The sequence below is a fragment of the Heterocephalus glaber genome, unplaced genomic scaffold (genome assembly GCF_053883595.1).
Source record: "Heterocephalus glaber isolate CG9 unplaced genomic scaffold, H.glaber_assembly_v1.0 deba00000901, whole genome shotgun sequence".
NCBI classification, from domain to species: Eukaryota; Metazoa; Chordata; class Mammalia; order Rodentia; family Bathyergidae; genus Heterocephalus; species Heterocephalus glaber.
The window spans coordinates 11,865,057-11,883,845 of record NW_028258171.1 but is presented as its reverse complement, the minus strand read 5'-3'; the positions used below and the strand labels follow the sequence as shown (position 1 = coordinate 11,883,845).

The 18,789-nt window shown below is 39.1% G+C and overlaps 1 protein-coding gene across 5 annotated transcripts in view; it reads left to right on the top strand.

Moving 5' to 3' along the window:
- The first annotated feature begins 14 nt into the window (after positions 1-14).
- L2hgdh (L-2-hydroxyglutarate dehydrogenase) overlaps positions 15-18,789 on the top strand; it is a 38,054-nt gene continuing 19,279 nt past the window's right edge. For 2 of the 5 annotated variants that reach the window (XM_004835581.3, XM_004835580.4), the window contains exons 1-5: positions 17-215; positions 5,355-5,470; positions 6,083-6,234; positions 10,953-11,084; positions 17,150-17,312. In XM_004835581.3, the coding sequence (XP_004835638.1) occupies positions 76-215; positions 5,355-5,470; positions 6,083-6,234; positions 10,953-11,084; positions 17,150-17,312 (703 nt within the window). In that variant the 5' untranslated portion in view covers positions 17-75. Of the gene's footprint in view, positions 216-588; positions 608-5,354; positions 5,471-6,082; positions 6,235-10,952; positions 11,085-17,149; positions 17,313-18,789 lie in introns of those variants that run through there. The other 3 variants (XM_021262505.2, XM_087208075.1, XM_087208076.1) reach the window with 3 other exon arrangements.

Below are 18,789 nucleotides of genomic sequence, written 5' to 3'. Positions count from 1 at the left end.
CCAGAGAGCAGCCGGCCCCGCGTCGGGTTCAAGTGGCCGTCATTGGGGGCCGAGGACGGGGAGTGGGCGCAGGCGATGGTACCAGCGCTGCGTTTCTTGGGTGGTGCCTGCAGACGGGCCCGGGGGGAGTTCCCCGGGGGCTTCCCCCGGGCGGGAGGGCCGGCGCCCGGGAGGCCCTGGCCGCTGTGCTGGGGTGTCCGCAGCGGCAGCACCAGGTGAGTGGCCGCTGACGCGACCCCGCCGCCTGCACTGCTTCTTCCCCCGCGGTGCCGCGTGCTGGACCTGGGCCCCCGCTCGTCCTGCCCCGTCCCGGCCGTGAGGGAAGGTCGGGATCCCAGCAGCTACCGCTCCGCAGGGTTCACTCGTGCATTTATGGGTCGGAGGAGAAAGCAGTGTTGTGTAGAGGTCAGGGGCGGGTCTGGCTTTGAATTTACCCTTGCACGTAGTCCAGCGGGCGGTTGCCCAGTCTCCTTAAAGGCTCAGTGGCGAATAGGTTCTTAATCTCTACCGTAGGTGGCCGTTTTGAGGGAAAAAGGGCAGCGCGCTCTAGCAAATGTGCTGTGTATTACCTGCCATCCTTGGTGTTGCTTGGAAGGTCCTGAACTAGGTTTGTATCAGTCAGTTCCCGGCACACTTCACAGAGTTCTCTCTGTGAGAAGCATCTACCAAAGCCTGCAAAATTCAGTGTCCTGGGCCGGCCGTGGTGGCACAGGCCTGTGATCCCAGCACACCTGAGGCTGAGGCAGGAGGATCACCGCGAGTTTGAGGCCATCCTGGGCTACATAGTGAGCTCCAGGGCAGCCTGGACTGCATAGTGAGACCCTGTCTAAAACAAATAAAAAATCAGTGCCCTGTAATTTGAAGTTTGGAGGTCACATGCAAAAACTACTCTTTTTTCCTCTGGAGGGGACTGTTTAGGTGAAAGCTCTAAGGCTGGAAAGCTTTTGGTAATTTTGAGGACTAGACGTGGGCAATGAGTGTAACTGGAACTTAGTGGGATTCTTTGTGTAGTAAGTAAATAATTCTTTTGGGAATCGAGAAAAAAGGTAGGGCTAGGGAAAGTTTTGTTTATACTTTTTATTTTCAAATAATTATAAATCCATGGGAAGTTGCAAAAAGAGTAGAGAAGTTTCATGTGCCCTTCTCCTCATTTATCCCAAGGTTAATATCGTACAAAACCAGAAAATTGCTAGTGGCCCAATCCACAGACCTTGTTAAGATTTCATCAGTTTTACGTACACTCATTTGTGTGTATGGGTTCATTCAGTGTAATCGTGTTAATTTTTGTAGCTGTCCCCCTGAATTAAGATACAGAAATGTGCCATTGACACAGATAACCCTTGTGTTACCTGTCCCTGTATGGTCACACCCTGCCTTTGCACCCTTCCTAACCCTTGGTAACCACTCATCCTTTCTACATTGCGATAATTTTGTCATTTTGAGAATGTCATATAAGTGGAATACACTGTGTAAGATTGCTTTTTGATTTAAGATTGATTTTTTTCACACAGGATAATATCCTTGAGATCCATCCAAAGTGTTGGCAATATTGATAGTGGAATTATCTTTTTCATTGTTGAATAGCATTCTATGGTATGGACATATCAGTTTGTTGAACCTTCCATCAGTTGAAAGATATCTGGAACTGTTTCCAGTTTTTAGGTATTAAGAATAAAAAGCTGCTATGAACATTCACTTACAGGTTTTGATATGATCACAGATTTTCATTTCTCTGGGATACATACCCCTAAGTGCATATTAAGTTTTTTTTAAGAAACTCACTTTCCAGAATGGTTGTACTATTTTACATTCCCATCAGCAATGTATAAGTGATCAGTTTCTCCTCATCCTCACCAGTATGTGGTGTTATCACTTTTTTGTTCTAGCCATTGTGATAGGGGTGTAGCAATATCTCATTGCAGTTTTAATTTGCTTTTCCCTAATACAATAATGTTTGGACAATGGTGTGACTAATGGTGTTGATTGTATTTTTAGGTACTTATTTGCCATCTGTAGATGAAATATTTGTTCATATCTTTTGCCCATTTTCTAAATTATCATATGAGGTGTGATCAAAATATATGGTGAATGTTTACAATTTTTTTTTAAAGTTTATTATGGCAGAAGACATGTTGCTATTAACCCCCATCCAAATACTCCTACTCACTTCAAACATACTTATCCCATCCTTCTTGGCAATGTATTTGTACTGTAATAAGTTTTGTAAAAAACTCAAACATTCACATATCTCTTGATCCCTCCTTGTAGTTAGCTTAGCCTGTTTGTTTTGAGAGTTCTTTACATATTGTAGGTATGAGTCCTAGGTCAAGTATATATTTGCAAGTATTTTCTCCCAGTCTGTTGATTCTTAAAGTCCAATTTATCATTTTTTCCCCTTTCTAGGTAATGCTTTTGAAGTCAGTGCTAAGCCCCAGAGATTTTATTGTATTTTCTTGTAAAAATTTTATACTGAAATTTTTTTTTTTTTTTTTTTGTATCCAGGATCGAACTTGGGTCCTTGTGTTTGCGCAGCAGGTGGCGAAACCACTGAGCTACATCCCTGGCCCAATACTGAATATTTAAAAGCATAAAATTTATTATTGGGCCAGGGATATAGCTCAGTGGCGCCGAGCCTGCCTGGCAAGTGCAAGGTTCTGAGTTCAATTTCTAGTACCAGAAAAAAAAATTATTATTAATTTTATTTAGTTACAGTAATGGTGGTTGGGTGTGTCTTTAAAAAGACCTTTAGAAATAACATTGAAATACTTACAGATGAAATAATGTGATGTTTAATTTGCATCAAAATATAGTACAAGAGTGGGTGAAATAGGTGGGGTATAGAAGAAGCAAGATTTGCCATGAATTGATGATTATTGAAGTTAGGTGGTATGTATGCAGGAGTTTGTTGTATTATTCTACACACCTTTGTGTAGATGTGAACTTTTTCATAATAAAAAATCTTTTAAAAGTTGTCTATTAAGCTCCTCATTCATTGGTGTATGCTTGAGATTAGGTGAACTGTGGAGAGAGATGCCCCCTTCAGCCTGCAAATGTCCCCAGTATTCATTCATGACTGCTGTTCCGGGTTCTTTCTCCTACAGTGGATGCTTGGAGGTTTGTGCTTTAGTCTGTGGAGCATATGTCATTGATTTCACATCACCTTATGGAACAGGGATTCTGCAGATCTAAGGAGGAGTAAAGAGTGGCATATGTGGTTGAAAAAACATACTCAGTATGATAGTTTTATGTTTAAAAAGTTTATTAATGGTTATAATATAATCTGCAAAGACAAGAGCTGGGTAAAATTTCTTGTGTGGAAAGCAGTACTGAAGTAGCGGCTCTCAGTGGAGAGTCTCCCTCATCAAAAGGCAGATCAGAAGGCAGCAAGGATGAAAAAAACTGCTGTGGATATCAAGACTGCTCCTGCGAAGGCGAGGGTTATGCTGCTTTTTTACAGAAACTGAGGCTTGAAAGGCAAGCAACGCATCATAGCTAAACTTGAAAGTAAAAAAGAAAACAGTTTGAAAGCTGTCTGTCTCTTTCTAAAACACACATACACCCTTCTTCCTTTTGTGGACTTATTTGGTCTTATAGGACAGTGAACCTTTTAGAGCTTTCAGTGATTAAAAAAAACAACCTGCTGCAGCATACGTGCCATAGAGAGAGATTTATGTCTATTTATCTAGTTCTGGGGATCAAATCAAGGGTCTTGGTCATGCGGGGCAAGTGCTCTCCAACTAAGCTGAACCCCCAAACCCTGTTCTTGTGGGATATTTATAATTCACTGGCCTATGTAGAGATCACTGATCACCTTTATATAGAAAAAAGTACATAAAATAAGATTATCATAGCTTACGTACTTTAAATTTTTTAACAACTACTTCAGTATAAGATTATGAAGGGTTCAGAAGATATAAAGCCTATTTTAGCGGAATTCTTAAAAGCCCAATTTTTTAGATTGCATACAGGCACTGGTTATTGTGAAAGTTGTATAAGAAACATGATTAATAAATTAGTTACACTGACTACAGAGGAATGTGAATACTCTCCCTCTCATCTAGTGTAACATATTTTTAAAAAATCTATTTAAAGCCTTGGAGTTTCATGTACACTCTGATCATACTGGTAACTTTTCAGTTGACCACTGCAAACATTTGCTAATGACTATGATTAACGTAGTGGGCCCAAAATCCTATTTCACTTATGTTACTTTTTTTTATACCCTCTCTCAGTTATGGTCATTGTTCATTTATCCAGCTCTCTAAAAGTGCTGCAGAGGAGAACCACCTTCGCTACCAACTGAAGACTCCCTGTCCAAACCTTGAGGCTTGCATTAAAGGAGGGAAGTTTATACACTTGACCGCCAGTTTTTTTTGAGACAGGATCTTACTATGTAGTTCAGGCTAGCCTTAAACTCATGGCAATCCTCCTGCCTCAGGCTCCTGAGTACTGGGATTACAGGTGTGCGCCACCATACCTGGCTTGACCACCAAATTAATTTAAGATGCAGGATTTGCTTTATCAAGTTTGTATGTTAGTCCCTAGCTGTTTGGGAGCTGTTTCTGGTGCCACATGTAGCCACAGGCATGGTAACACTTGCAGTCAAATTAATGCCCTTCTACTAAGGACTTTGAAATTCAAATTTTGCTCATTTTGAAGGAAGGGTCTAATCTGATACTTCCTCACTCTACTGTCCTTATAAAACAGATTTTAGTCATGTAAATGTATCAGGAGGTCAATGCTAAAATTAATCTTTTAAACTTCTTATTGCAGAATTAGATATACCATTTATAATTTGTACCATTTATAATTTTTAAAAGAGTTGTACAATCAGTGTTTCTCATGGCTAATATTGCAAGTTTGAGCACATTTTGGACCAATTATTTCCTTAGGGTTTGATGATCTCACTACTATTTCCTTTTTAACAGGAAAAAAAGTGTAAATTCTGACACACTAAGGTGTTAAAGGCTTAATATGTTAGCCTATCCTCCAGAATACCACATTTGAACTTTGAAGGACAGTTTAACATGATAGTTTTAAAGTGTGATGCTTAACACAAAGTCACCAGTGATGTGAGTGGCTCAGCGGGGTGCTGAGGAGACTGGGCAGCTGGGTGACCAGCCATGTCCCTGCCACTGCCCTGTCGCTGATTAATCAACTGACCAGCAGTGCGTGTAACTTTTAAAGGTTTGTTTCTGAATGTGAAGCCAAACAGCACAAAGCGCAGTACATACTTAATTTTCATCATTACAGCTCGATAGTTTAATTGTCCACTGGTGATGAAAAGCATTCATGTGAAGTTTTCTGAGATCACTATAAACATTCATCCCTCTAAAGGTCGCTTTCTCTTCCAGCTCATTTGACATCGTCGTGGTCGGCGGTGGAATTGTGGGGCTTGGCACGGCCAGAGCGCTTATTCTGCGATATCCTGCTCTCTCAGTCGGTGTTCTGGAAAAGGAGAAAGACTTAGGTACGTATGCTGTCGGCGTTGGTCTTCCGGTTTGCTTGGGCACCAGCTCATTTCGTCAGTTCTGATCAATCAATCAATTAATCAATCAATCAATCAGTGTTAGTATCTTATTTTGGGTTCTCCTGGAAGCAGAGCTGGGACAAAGACTTGTGTGTAGGTCATTTATTTGCCAGGTGGTCTGAGGAGGTGGGAAGGAGTGAGTAGATGGGAGAGTAGGCGGGAAGAAGGAAACGCCATGTGAGGATGCATTATCAGGGCTGCTGCTGGGAGTTTGATTTCGATGGGATCTCGGAGCAGTGCGGTGCTTCCCAGGATTGAACTCAGGCAGCCATCAGCTCCTGTCTCTCTTGGTTGAGAATTGTCCTTACAATGTGGAAACTTCCCCTCAAAAGATAGAAAAGGCCCTGGGGCAGGGTAGAGAGATCCTAGGGGCCCTTGAAGTGGTTTGCTGGTAAAGACAGGGAGTATATAAACCAGAATTGCAGTTGAAGTGAGAGATGGGTAGGAACAATGTGACATGGATACTGGGGAAGCTGACCCGGAAGTTTCCAGGGGTCAGGCTCTGAGAGCGAGTCATGGAGTTTCTCTTACCCTGTTTCTCTCGTTCTGTAGCTGTTCACCAGACTGGACATAACAGTGGGGTCATACATAGTGGAATTTATTATAAACCCGAATCTCTGAAAGCTAAACTCTGTGTACAAGGTGCAGCCCTCATCTATCAGTATTGTAACCAAAAGGGGATTTCCTACAAGCAGTGTGGCAAGGTATGGCATATTACTTGGGCCTTGACTAATTTATAACTAGCATTTAAAAAATCTGTTACTGGGGATTGAACCCAGGGCTTTTCCACTGAGCTAGGTCCCCAGCCCTTTTTTATTTTTATTTTGAGACAGGATCTCATTAAGTTGCCCAGGCTGAATAAGAATTTGCAATCCTCGTGCCTCAGTTTCCCAGAGTGGTGGGATTACAGGCATGGGCCTCCATGGCTGGCTTATAACTAGTATTTTCTTAGTGATGTTTAGTGCTGAATTTTTAAAAAATCTGATATCTTCTGCTTTTATATCTACATCATTTGTGAAATCTTTTATTAGAGAACAACAAAAACAAAATGATATGACTTCATGTAATAAAAAACAGCTTTATTGATACCTAATTTATACTTTTAAAATATATAATTCAGTTTTTAGTATACTCATAACTCAGTTTTTGGTACATTTGCAAACATCACCACTTACCCAATTTTAGGAATTTTTTAATCACCTGGGAAAGAAACCGGTTAGCAGTCACTCCCCAGTCCCATCTCCCCTGGCCCTCTAGCAGCCATTAATATACTTTCTGTCCTTGTGAATTTGCCTATTTTAATACACTTTATATAAGTAGAATCATATCAGAGCATCTTTCCGTATGGTCTTTTGTGACTGGTTTCTTTAGTTTAGCATAATGTTTTCAGAACTAATTCATCTATTAGCATGAATCACTACTTTATTCCTTTTGGTGGCTGAGTAATACTCCATTTTATGGATATACCACATCAGTTCATCAGTTAATAGATGTTTCAATTTTTTATATTGTTTTTCTATTATGAATAATACTATGGACATTTATGTAGAAATTTTTCTGGGAACATATTTTCATCTCTTATCAACATATTTTCATCTCTTCAACATGGAAGTAGAATGTTAGGTCCTATGGGAACCATCTGTAACATTTTGAAGATCTAAAAAAAAAAAAAAAAAAAAACATTTTGAAGATCTGCCAAAATGTTTTCCAAAAGGCTTCATTATGTTATATTTCTACTAATAATGATTCCAATTTCTCCATATCCTCAACACCTGTTATCTTTTTGTATTAGCCATCTTACTAGATATAAAGTTGTAACTCATTTTTATTTGCATTTGCCTAATGATTAATGATATAGAACATGTTTTGTTTTAAAAGTTAATTTTTAATTGACAAAGACAATTATATATGTCATGTAAAACATGTACATGTGAATATGTACATGATAACATGAATATGTACACAACAGTATAGCCATTGTGGAATTACTACATTTAGCTAGCAAACTTATGTATTACCTCACATACTTACCTGTTTTTACGCTGAAAACAGTTGGAATCTCTCTTAATCTTTAAAGATACAATACATTGGCTGGGTGCAGTGGTGCACAGCTGTATCCCAGCTACTCAGGAGGCTAAGGCAGAAGGATTGCAAGTTTGAAGCCACCCTGGCTTACTCCAATATTTCGTTCTTATTGGTGCTTTTGTGAGGGGAATTGCTTTCCTAATTTTTCTTTTGATTATTTATTCTTTATGTGTAGAACATCCTTGATTTTGTATATTGAGCAGCTTTGCTGCTTATTCAGTAGTTCTGAGTGTGTGAGTGTGTGTGTGTGTGTGCTTCTTAGGCTTTTCTATTTGCAGGATCATGTTATCTACAAAATAAATTAGTTTTATTTCTTTCTTAATTTGGATGCCTTTATTTATTTTGCTTGTCTGATTTCCATGGGTAGGGCCTCCAATACAGTAGAAGCAGTAAAAATGGATATTCTTGAGTTGTTTCTTAGAGAGAAAGCAGTCTTTCACCCTTAAATATGATGCTGACAGTAGCTGTTTTTTTTTTTTTTAGATTCCCTTTATCAGATTAAGGAAGTTCCTTCCTATTCCTAATTTGTAGAGTGGAGGGTTTGTTGTTGCTTTGTTCCATTTTATTTTTAAAATTAATTTTATTGGTACAATTTAAATATATATAATGATCATATTTATCACGTTCATTTTTTTCTCAATCCCTTCTCCTCTTCCCCTCCTTCCTTACAAAAGCTGTTTCCATTTTTTCCTTCTTTTCTCTTTTTTCTTTTTCCGTCCTTCTTACCCCCCATTTCCCCTTACCCTTTCAACAATTTCTTCCTATTTCACATTATCTGTTACATATTTTTTTCCTTATTTACACTTTCAGTTTCTCATATCAGAGAGAATGTGATATTTACACATGTGTGTCTGATTTATTTCACTTAAGAGTGTAGTCTCAAGGAGCATCCATTTAGCTATAAATGTCTCGAGTTTATCCTTCATGGCTGAGTAGTACTCCATTGTATAAAAAAACCACATCTTTTTTATCCATTCATTGATTGATAGGCATTTGGATTGTTTCCAAGATTTAGCTATTACAAACTGTGCCACTATAAACATGGGTGTACATATATTGTTGTAGTACAATGCTGATAATTCTTTTGGGAAGATACCCAAAAGGGGAATGGCTGGGTCAAATGGGCTCTCTAGTACTAGTTCTTTGAGGAATCTCCACACTGATTTCCACAGTGGTTGCAGCAGTCTGCATTTTCACCAACAACGGAGAAGGGTTCCTTTTTCCCCACAGCCCCACCAGCATTTGTTATTGGTTTGTTTCTTGTTAACAACCATTCTTTCTGGGGTGAGGTAGAATCTCAGCATTAAGGTTTTGGATTTTCTCTTTTTCTGTTTCTGTTGAGGTGATCCTGTGGTGTTTGTCCTTTATTCTACTAGCATGGTATATTACATTAATTTGCTTTTACTGTTAAATTGATCGTGCCTTCCTGTGATGAATCACAGATGGTCATCGTGTATAATCCTTTTTATATATACTGTTACATTCAGCTTTATTGTTTTGCTCATGATTTTCTCATCAGTATTTCTGAGGGAGGGCTGAGAGCATCGTTTAGTAGTAGAATGCATGTGCAGCATGTGCAAGGCCCTGGGTTCTGTGTGTGTGTGTGTGTGTGTGTGTGTGTGTGTTAATTTATAAGAAATATTGGTCTTCAGTTTCTTGTTTTTCTCTGGGTTTGGAACTAGGCTTATATTGGCCTCACAGAATTAGTTGAGAAAATGTTTCTTTTCTGTTTTTTGGAAGAGTTTATAAGAATTGATATTCTTTTTTAAACATTTGTTAGCATTCATGGTAAAACTTTTGATGCCTGGGTTTTTCTTCACCAGTCATTTTCAAGCTCTTTGTTTTAGGCCTATTCAGATTTTCTTTTTAAGTCAGCTTCAGAGTTTGTCTACGAATTTTTTTCATTTCATATAGATTGTTTTAATTATTGGCATACAGTTATTTATACCATTCCCTTGTAAGTCTTATTTCTTAAGGTTAGTAAATATGTCTGTTCTCTGTATGATTTTAAGGATAAAAACTCATTGTCGTCATTAAAGATGCTTTAAAATTTTTCTAGTAATGTGGGAAGATGGTCCTGACAAAATGCTCAGTGAAAAGATCACGATGTAAAATTGTACAGTTTTTGTTGTTTAGTATTAAGAGCTCTAGCTGTAATTATGCCTGTAATCCCAGTACTCAGGAGGCTGAGGCAGGAGGATCACTGTGAGTTTGAGACGAGCCTGGTCTACATATAGCAAGACCCTGTCTTAAAAAAAAAAAAAAAAGAGTTCTATATAATCCATATACTAGACCTTTCTAAGCTTTATGATTCACAGATATTTTCTTCCATTCTATGAACTGTTTATTTGGTTTCTTTCTTTTTTTTTTTTTTTTGCTACCAGGGATCAAACTCAGGACCTTGCACTTGCCAGGCAGGTGCGGCGCCACTGAGCTAAATCCTTGGCCCTGTTTATTTGCTTTCTTGATTATGTCTTTTGATTCCTCTTCATTTTTAAGTTTGTTTGTTGACTTCAGTAGTCTTTAAAACTTAACTAAAAGTATTACCTCATGAAATTCTGGTGACTCCTTGGTGTGGAATAGTGATTTGTGGATCCTAATGTACCTGTGAATATGTATCTGTGCTTTCCTTTGCTAGTAACTATTAAAGAAGAAGACATCCAATTTCAGATACTTTGTCCAGAAATAAATAGAAAATATGATTTGAGTAAAGTTCATGAATTTACTTTTTTTCCTGTGCAATAGAATGCATTTGTAAATGCTTTGTAATTTATTTCAGAAAATAAAAAGGATAGTTTAGTCAGTAGTATCCCATTACACTAAGTACCAGCTGTCTTGGTATTGTGTTGGTATTTCACATTTTCTTATAAAAATAAGAAGATTTGTTTTGAGAAGTGTAAAGGCTAAGCAACCCATATTTCTCTTGTCCCTGGGATTAAGGAAGTGTAACGATAAGATTTGTTCATTTCCAGGATATGTGTAGAGACTCTATATGTAACACAAGTGGAGACTGAGGCTACATTTCACCTTTGGGGAAAATTTTTTTTTTTTTTTGGTACCAGGTATCGAACTTGGGTCCTCGGGCTTGCCGGGCAGGCAGTGGAACCACTGAGCTAAATCCCATTTGTTTTAATGCTACTTTCTTAAGTCAACTTTTCTTGGCGAAGGAAGAAAATAAAAGCATGAAGAAAGGAGGAAATAGATACACGAGTTTAAAAAAAATTTAAATCAGCCCTGTTTGAGTCATGTAATAATTTATGGTTTTCTATTGACTTTATATCTTTCCTAGCTGATGATATATTAAACTCTATCTGTGCTCTTTATCATTTTTTAAAAGCTAATAGTAGCTGTTGAACAAGAAGAAATTCCCAGACTTCAGGCTTTATATGAGAGGGGCCTGCAGAATGGTGTCCAGGGCTTGAGACTGATCCAGCAGGAGGAAATAAAAAAGAAGGAGCCGTATTGTAGGGTAAGTGATTCACCAGCCTCACGCATGTGGCCAAAGGGTATTTTCATTAAGGGCTTAGTCCTTTTGCATCTTGTCACAGAAGCAGTGAGATGACAGACACCAGAGGGCACTGCCACCAACTCTGAACTCTGATTTTTTGTTTCCCTTTGAGAACATACCAGGCCCAACCAACATACACAATGGCAAGAAGAGGTCTGAGACCATATGGCTTGTTTGGAAAATCCTGAACAGGGAGGTGTGGCTGGAAGGAAAGGTGTGGAGGGAGAGATAAGAGATGAGACTGGAAAGGCAGGATTGGGCATGTGTAAAGGAACTGGTGTTCATGCTGGTCGCTTTGAAGTTTTTCCAGCAGGCATGGGGACCAGCTGAAAATTTTTGAGAAGGATAGTTCTGTATTTTAGAACAGTGTGCCTGGCATGGATGAGAAGGATGAGTTGTAGAGTATCTGGCTTTTAAAGCATACAGTGGGGGAAAACACCTTTATTCTTTGAAGGAGACATGAATAATATGTAATACAGACCTTCCTTGTTTAATGATCTACCTGTTTAACAGCTGTTCAGACTTAAAACCGAGACAGGCTGTTCAGACTTATGACCCGTTGCTCAGACTTACCACCCATCTTTTCTCAGTTGGACAGTTCTGTACATCTTGTTTCTAGAGCCTCACTGTCTTTTTTGTACAATATACCTTGTTTACTCAGTACTGTAATGTTTGCCAATTGTACTGTACAGTACAGTACTGTACTTTTATATTCTGTTATACGTTATAGAGCTGCATGGAAGAGTTATGCAAATAAAAGCAGAGTCATCAAGTTGGAGTTTCCTTTGACTGTTTCTTTGTTCTGTATATAGTAATGTACATAGTGTATGCAATTCCTCATTTAACGACCAATTCATTTAATGATCTGGTGGCAGAAGTGTAACTTGGTCACTAAATGAGGAGTGTCTGTAGTTACTCTGCATGTTAGCTTTTGCTGGTAACTGTTCAGAGACCGTTCCAATGACTGTTCGAACAAATGACTATATTTTCTGTACTCCTCCTTCCATCATTTTATTAACTATATACAAGGGTTGGACTCCAGATACTTGTCTGTAGAAAGTATGACCTTGACTGACTTAGTGGCACACACCTGTAATCCCAGCACTTGGGAGGCTGAGACAGGAGGATCACCGTGAGTTTGAAGCCAACCTGGGTTGAACTCCATAGGGAGACCCTGTCTCAAGGAAAAACAAAACAAAACAAAACACCAAAGCAAAGGCAGTGTGACCTTGAACTCACCACCAGGCAATGCTTATCAAAAGCTTAATTTTCTCAGTGCCAGAGACACATGCCTGTAATCCCAGCCACTCAGCAGGTCAAGGCAGGAGGATCACAAGTTGAAGCCAGCCTGAGCAACTGTAGTGAGACCCCATCTCAAAATGAAATTTTCAAAAAGGGCTAGAGGTGTCACTAGCAGTAGAGCACTTGCCTAGTATGTTCAGGACACTGGATTAAATTCCCAGTACTGGAAATAAAGCAAAACAAAACTTGGCTTTGAGAAACATTAATTATGGGAGGAACCTTAGTGGGTGTGTAAACTACTTATTCTGCTCCATCCATTGAGACCGTCAGAGGGGTCCCCCTACGTTGCAGTGTTTCACCTTCCTCATCCTGCTCCCTGTCCTATACCCTATATTGGCCGGTTAGCCACTTTGAATTGTGCTTTGGTTTTAGGGCGGCATCAGCCTGTGGGGTAGGTCCCAGTGTCACTCACTGTGGCTTCTACTGTACGGATGTGGTTGGGGACATACGTCGTTGGCTGTGTTACACAACACTTTGCTCTGAGAACTCTCAGGAGAAATTTCTTGCAGCTCTTCTGCGAATAGTTTTGTTCCCCCTGAGCACAGTTTGCTTATTTTTATTTTTGTTTTTATAGACACTAAATCATTTAACTGATTGCATTGTCCTCTTTGCATTGGCTACAAGGAAGCTCAGAGACAACGTGTGTGTCCTGTCCTGCCAAATATCTAGGGCTGTATGCATACATTTTTATTTTCATATACTAACTTCCCTCTTCAGTTTTGCACTCTCATTTTTTTGTGTGGCCCAATTTTTTGGAACCATGTCATACAACACATTGTAAGACTGTAGTTTCATGAATTTGTACAAAGTGTAATCAGCATCGAGATAAAAACTGAAATGATTACTAGCCTCGGAAGACTCTCCTCATACCCTTGAGTATGTTACCCTAAGTAGTAACTACAATCCTGGCTTCTTATAGCATAGGTTATTGAATTTATGTGTGTGGAATCATGTGGTATGTGCTCTTTTATGTCTCTTTTATTCAGTATCATGAAAGCTGTCCATACCGTTACATGTAGTTGTAGTTTGTTATCACTGCTGTGTATCTATTACTGTCCATTGTGTGCAAATAGCATGATTTGTTCTGCTGTTGATGGGGATTAGAATAGTTTTCAATTTGGAGCCCTTCCAGATAGTACTTCTGTGACCTTTCTAGCACACATTTTGATGAATACATGTTTGTATTTCTGTCAGGTAGATACCTAGGAAAGAAATATATGTCCAAAGTGTGTGTTCCAGTTGATATCAGTAGTGTGAGAGAGTTCTAGTTGCTCCATAGCCTCACTACACTTAGTGTTTGTTTTTGTTTTAACCATTACTTACTTACTGGTGGGTATTTAATAAAGTTTGAGTGTTCACATGCTAATATTTTCCTGTTCACATGCTAATATTGACCATTTGGATATTTTATTTTGATGAAGTACCTGTCTGACTTTTTTGCTCATTTTCCTATTGGGTTTAGTCTTTCATATAATTATTAATTTTTATTAATATTAGAGGGTCACTATATACTGTAATTTGGATGAATTTTTTGCAAAATATATGTTTTTGTGATATATGTATATATCTAAACATGTATTACAGGTATCTTTCTGTAACTTGTCTTTTCACTTCAATAGTGTCTTTAGGTGAACAGATGTTCTAAATATTAATATAGTCAATTTAGCAATTCATACATATATTTCTCTTTTATGTTTAGTGCTTTTTGTTTACTATTTGAGAAATCTTTGCCTATTCCGAGATCTGCAAGATATTCTATGTATTTTTCTAAAATTTTTTTGCTTTACCTTTCACTGTAGATCTATAATCCACGTGGAATTGATTTTTGCAAATAATACGAAGGTCAAGGTACATTTTATTTCCTCCAATAAATATCCAGTTGACTCAGCATCATTTACCAAAAAAGACCTTTCTTCCCTGCTGCATTGCTGCATTCCTTTGTGATGTCAGGTGGCTGTGATTGGACTCTATCCTGTCCTCTTGTCTCTTGGACCACTGCCCTAATGTCTTCATTACTGTGGCTCCAGTGAAAAGGTGCCCTGGTTAGCTGAGCAAAGGTGTTTGGGTTCACAGCAGTTAGGGACTTAGGAAAGCAGAAATAAGGAACAAAAAGCAGATTGGTTGCTTCAAAATTACTTTCCAATAGGGTTAAAGTAGAGGGAACTTTCTTAGCATGCTGGCTAAAACTGGCCTGTTTGGGGATTTAGCTATTATCTGTCTCTTCTGGTTTCTTAGAAAGTCAGGTAAACAACTTAATCTGGTGACGTGGAACTTTAGCATGAGTAACTCCATTTTGGTTTGCTCTGGTGGGGCTTAGTACAGGAATTCAGTCCAAAACAGTGGCTTTCTACACATGTTATTGAACAAGTGCTCTTGAAAAGTACATTAAACTTGTATATGTGCTGTGGAAGCGAGCACAAAAGTACATTAAACTTGTTGCTGTTTCATAGCTTATGTGATTCCAGTGGAATTTACATGTAAAACGAAGATGTTAGAACATCACTGACGTGTTCCTGTCAAGTATTACTTTTGAGAATAAAACAATTTATAATCTTTAAAAAAAAATGTCCTTTTTAACAGTTTCTTATTTGCTAATGAAAAGTTCTTTAAAATTTAAACATTGGTGTCAAAAAGGAAAAAAAAGACATATGAGCTGACTCCACTGTAGATTTGGTTGTGATGTAAAAATGACTTAATTTTAGAATTTAATAAACAAGATTACCAGATTCCTGGTGGTACTGAAATTTGGCGGATTTAGAAGATCATATCTGATTGTTTTCTGTTACAGCTCCTTGTAAAGAGCTTTAGTATATGTGCTGCCAAAGCGAGCACAAAGAGCTTTAAAGAGAAAAAAAAGGAACTGGAACACATGATTCTTTGTATCAGGCTTTACTATTTAAGCAAAACAAAACTTTCCACATGTTGTAAGCACTAGGCTAGGTCAGGATATTTTCCTCTGCCCCTGATGTGCTCTTGCTAGGTCCTTCGAATGGAAGATGGAATGTGTGTGCATACATAATAAAATTCCATGTGTATGCACTTCTTTTCGGTGTTACAGATGAAAAAACTAGTTGTTACTTCCCCATGGTCACAGAGCTCCTAAAGAGTGCCCCACTACAAGAACTGACTCAGAACAGATCTTTTTTTTTTGGTGCTGGGGATCGAGCTCAGGTCCTTGCACTTGCGCAGCAGGCAGCGAAACCACTGAGCTAAATCCCCAGCCCCAGATCTTTTTTTTTTAATCCTTAAAGAAAATTTTCCTAGGGCCTAGGATGATTTAGCTCAGTGGTTCCGCTGCCTGCCTTGAAAGCACAAGGTCCTGAGTTCGATCCCCAGAATAAAAAAAAAAGAAAAGAAAATTTTCCTGTTTACCATGTGCCAAGCACTGTGACTTGATAACTGATGAAAGAGGAGGTTCCTTCTTCTTTCTGAGGCCTCTGCAGAAGTGATGTGCTGTGTATAATGGCAACTCGTCATCGTTAAGGCGTGGGAATATATAGTAGAAAATGTAATTTGGTTATTTCATAAAGATGTCTTAAGTAAATTCCTCCCTTTCTCCCAACCTCACCACTACTTCCAGGAATGTTGGGCAGAATTTCTAAGGTACAGGGTTACTTCTGATTCTCTTAGGACAGCTAGAAAAAAGAAGTTTATCAGGCAGCGCTAAAGGACTTCTTGGACCAGTCTCCATAAGAAGATGACTAAGTACTCCCCGGGGAAGAATCCTGGAGAATTTTTAACTGCCTCTGTAAACTTTGCCTTCAGAGGATAACTCTTCCTGGCTCTCTCTGGGCAGATCTTAACTGCTACCACCTCTGACCTCAGTTCTGCCGATGGGTCCGCCTCTTCTTTTAACATTATTGGTCAAGCACACACTTGTTTGTTCTTGTCTCCTGACTGAGTTCTGCTCTCAACTTTCCCTGGCCTGCTTGCCTGATTCTTTTCCAGCCCCTTGACCTGTCATGGCCTCCCATTTCAAGCTGTGGCCTGCTGACCTGGCCAGTGCCCGCCCCGCCTCCCAGCTGACTGTCACAGCCAGCCTGGCCCCCAGCCACTTGGAGACTGGGCTACCTCTGCCCTGCACCAGTCATGGGCCCAGGCCCTGGTTGCATGCTGGCAGTGACTCTCCCCTCATTTCCCCGGCACACATTCATCAATGAGTGGGACATTAATTTCACCCAAGAACAAAGCTAGGAAGAGAAAGAAAAGAAGGAAGACCTACAGAAGGTCTGTCTGAAGGGGCTAGTGGAGATCCAGGATGGAAAAATTAATTCCTCTAAGGAGGAAAATTGTTTTCTGATTATAAGACTTTTTTGAAATTAGCTAGTGTTATTTCTTTTCTGTTAGACATATTATATATGTGGTAATCATCAAATTTAGGTATTTAATGAAGCAAGTTTTTTTTTTTTCCTTTAAGACTATCAAGCAGGCATAGTGGCATTTGCCTGTAATCTCAGCACTCGGGAGACTGAGGCAGAAGGACCTTGAGTTTGAGAGCAGCCTAGGCTACATAACAATTTCCAGGTCAGCCTGGACTGTATCACAAGATCCAGTCTCAAAATAAAACAAAACAAAACAAACTCATTTTTTGCCAAGCAAAGATAATGTGGGTTATTCATCAAAATAAAGAAATAAATAAATTCAGCCAAAAATAAAATTTTTAACAAATCTCATTGGTTGGTTGTTGATTATATTGTTTGGCTTTTTTCATAATTCTGTCCCAGGGTCTGATGGCTATTGATTGTCCATACACTGGCATTGTGGATTATCGGCAGATAGCTTTGTCATTTGCCCATGATTTCCAAGAAGCAGGTGGCTCTGTCATGACCAATTTTGAAGTAAAAGATATTGAAGTGGCCAAAGAAAGCCCTCCCAGAAGTAGAGATGGTAAGCCACCCTTGTCTTCCCTAATGAAAATCTGCACTGACTTTGAGTGAAACTTGGGGGTGTTTTTGTCGGGGGTCGTGAGGTAGAAGGGCTGGGCTGGAGAAGGGTGCAGAGCTGGGGGGTGCAGGAGGGACGGGGGTGAGAGTGGACGTAGGAGAACCAGAACTCCCGGGAGCCTCTGGTGTTGAAAGAACAAGGCACTGACAGTACAGTCATGCTGGTACTAAAATCAGAACTGCCAAGGACGTTTATGGACAGTTAGTCCCCAAACTTTTCCCCACCCTGCCCGTGAGAGACAGGTGATGCTTATTAAAAATACAGATTTTTATGGCGGGGGATTTAGCTCAGTGGTTTCACCACCTGCTGTGCAGGCGCAAGGACCGGAGTTTGATCCTTGGTACCAAAAAAATAAAAAAATAAAAAAATAAAAATACAGATTTTAGCATCATCTAGACTTAATGAACCTGACTAGGGTTAGGGCTTGGGAACAGTGGGCCAGTGATTTTTGAACATATTCTGAAGCCCCTACCTCTTATTTATTTATTTATTTATTTACTTACTTGCAGTACTGGGGAGGGAACCCATGCCTTCACACTGAGAAACATCACTAACTCTTTATATTTTTTATTCTGAGACAAAGTCTGAGTCACTAAGTTGCCCAGGCAGGGCTTGAATTCTCTTGCCTCAATGCTGGGATTACAGACATGTGCCACTACACTTGGCTTCCGCTTCATTTTAGACTGTACTTAGAGTGTTTTGTTTTGCTTTATGGAAATTTCTTTTTCCTTTTAATCAAATGAAAAATTTGAGGACCAGGGATTTAGCTCAGTGGTTCCACCACCTGTCTTGCAAGCGCAAGGACCTGAGTCCAATCCCCGGTACTAAAAAAAAAAAAGAAAAGAAAAATTTGTAAGCTTTCTGTTTCCTAATAAAATGTAGTGTTCAGTTCTTTTCACCTGGACAGGTTTTGAAGACATCTAGGGCATCTGAATCATTCATCCAGTATCCTTTAAAATACTAGGATGATGAACAAAATTGTTAAATGAGATTGTTATAGGTAGGTAGCATAATAAATAAAATTCATGATGTAGGTAGATTGTTTTCCTAATTTTCAGTCCTTAAACTTTTTAATATCTTAAGATCCCATGTATCTGGGAACAAATGTTATAAATGGTCAGTGGGATTTTTTTGTATTATGTTACTTCTTACTTCTCTAAACAGCCCAGACCCTGCAAGAATATGGTAAGCAACATTTGGATAACACAGCCTTTTGTATTGTAGCTCTTACTGAGCTATGATGGCCCACTGTCCAGTGCTCAGTGAAAAGCTAGGACTTTCAGGTTTGGAGCTGAGGTAGGAATGATTTGTAAGCACAAATTAAACAACTTGAGACAAGCTAAAAGACTTGGCAGTTTTATATATTGTCAAATATGAACTAGTTTAATCTTGTTACTTGGTAAAAAAAACCACAAACTTT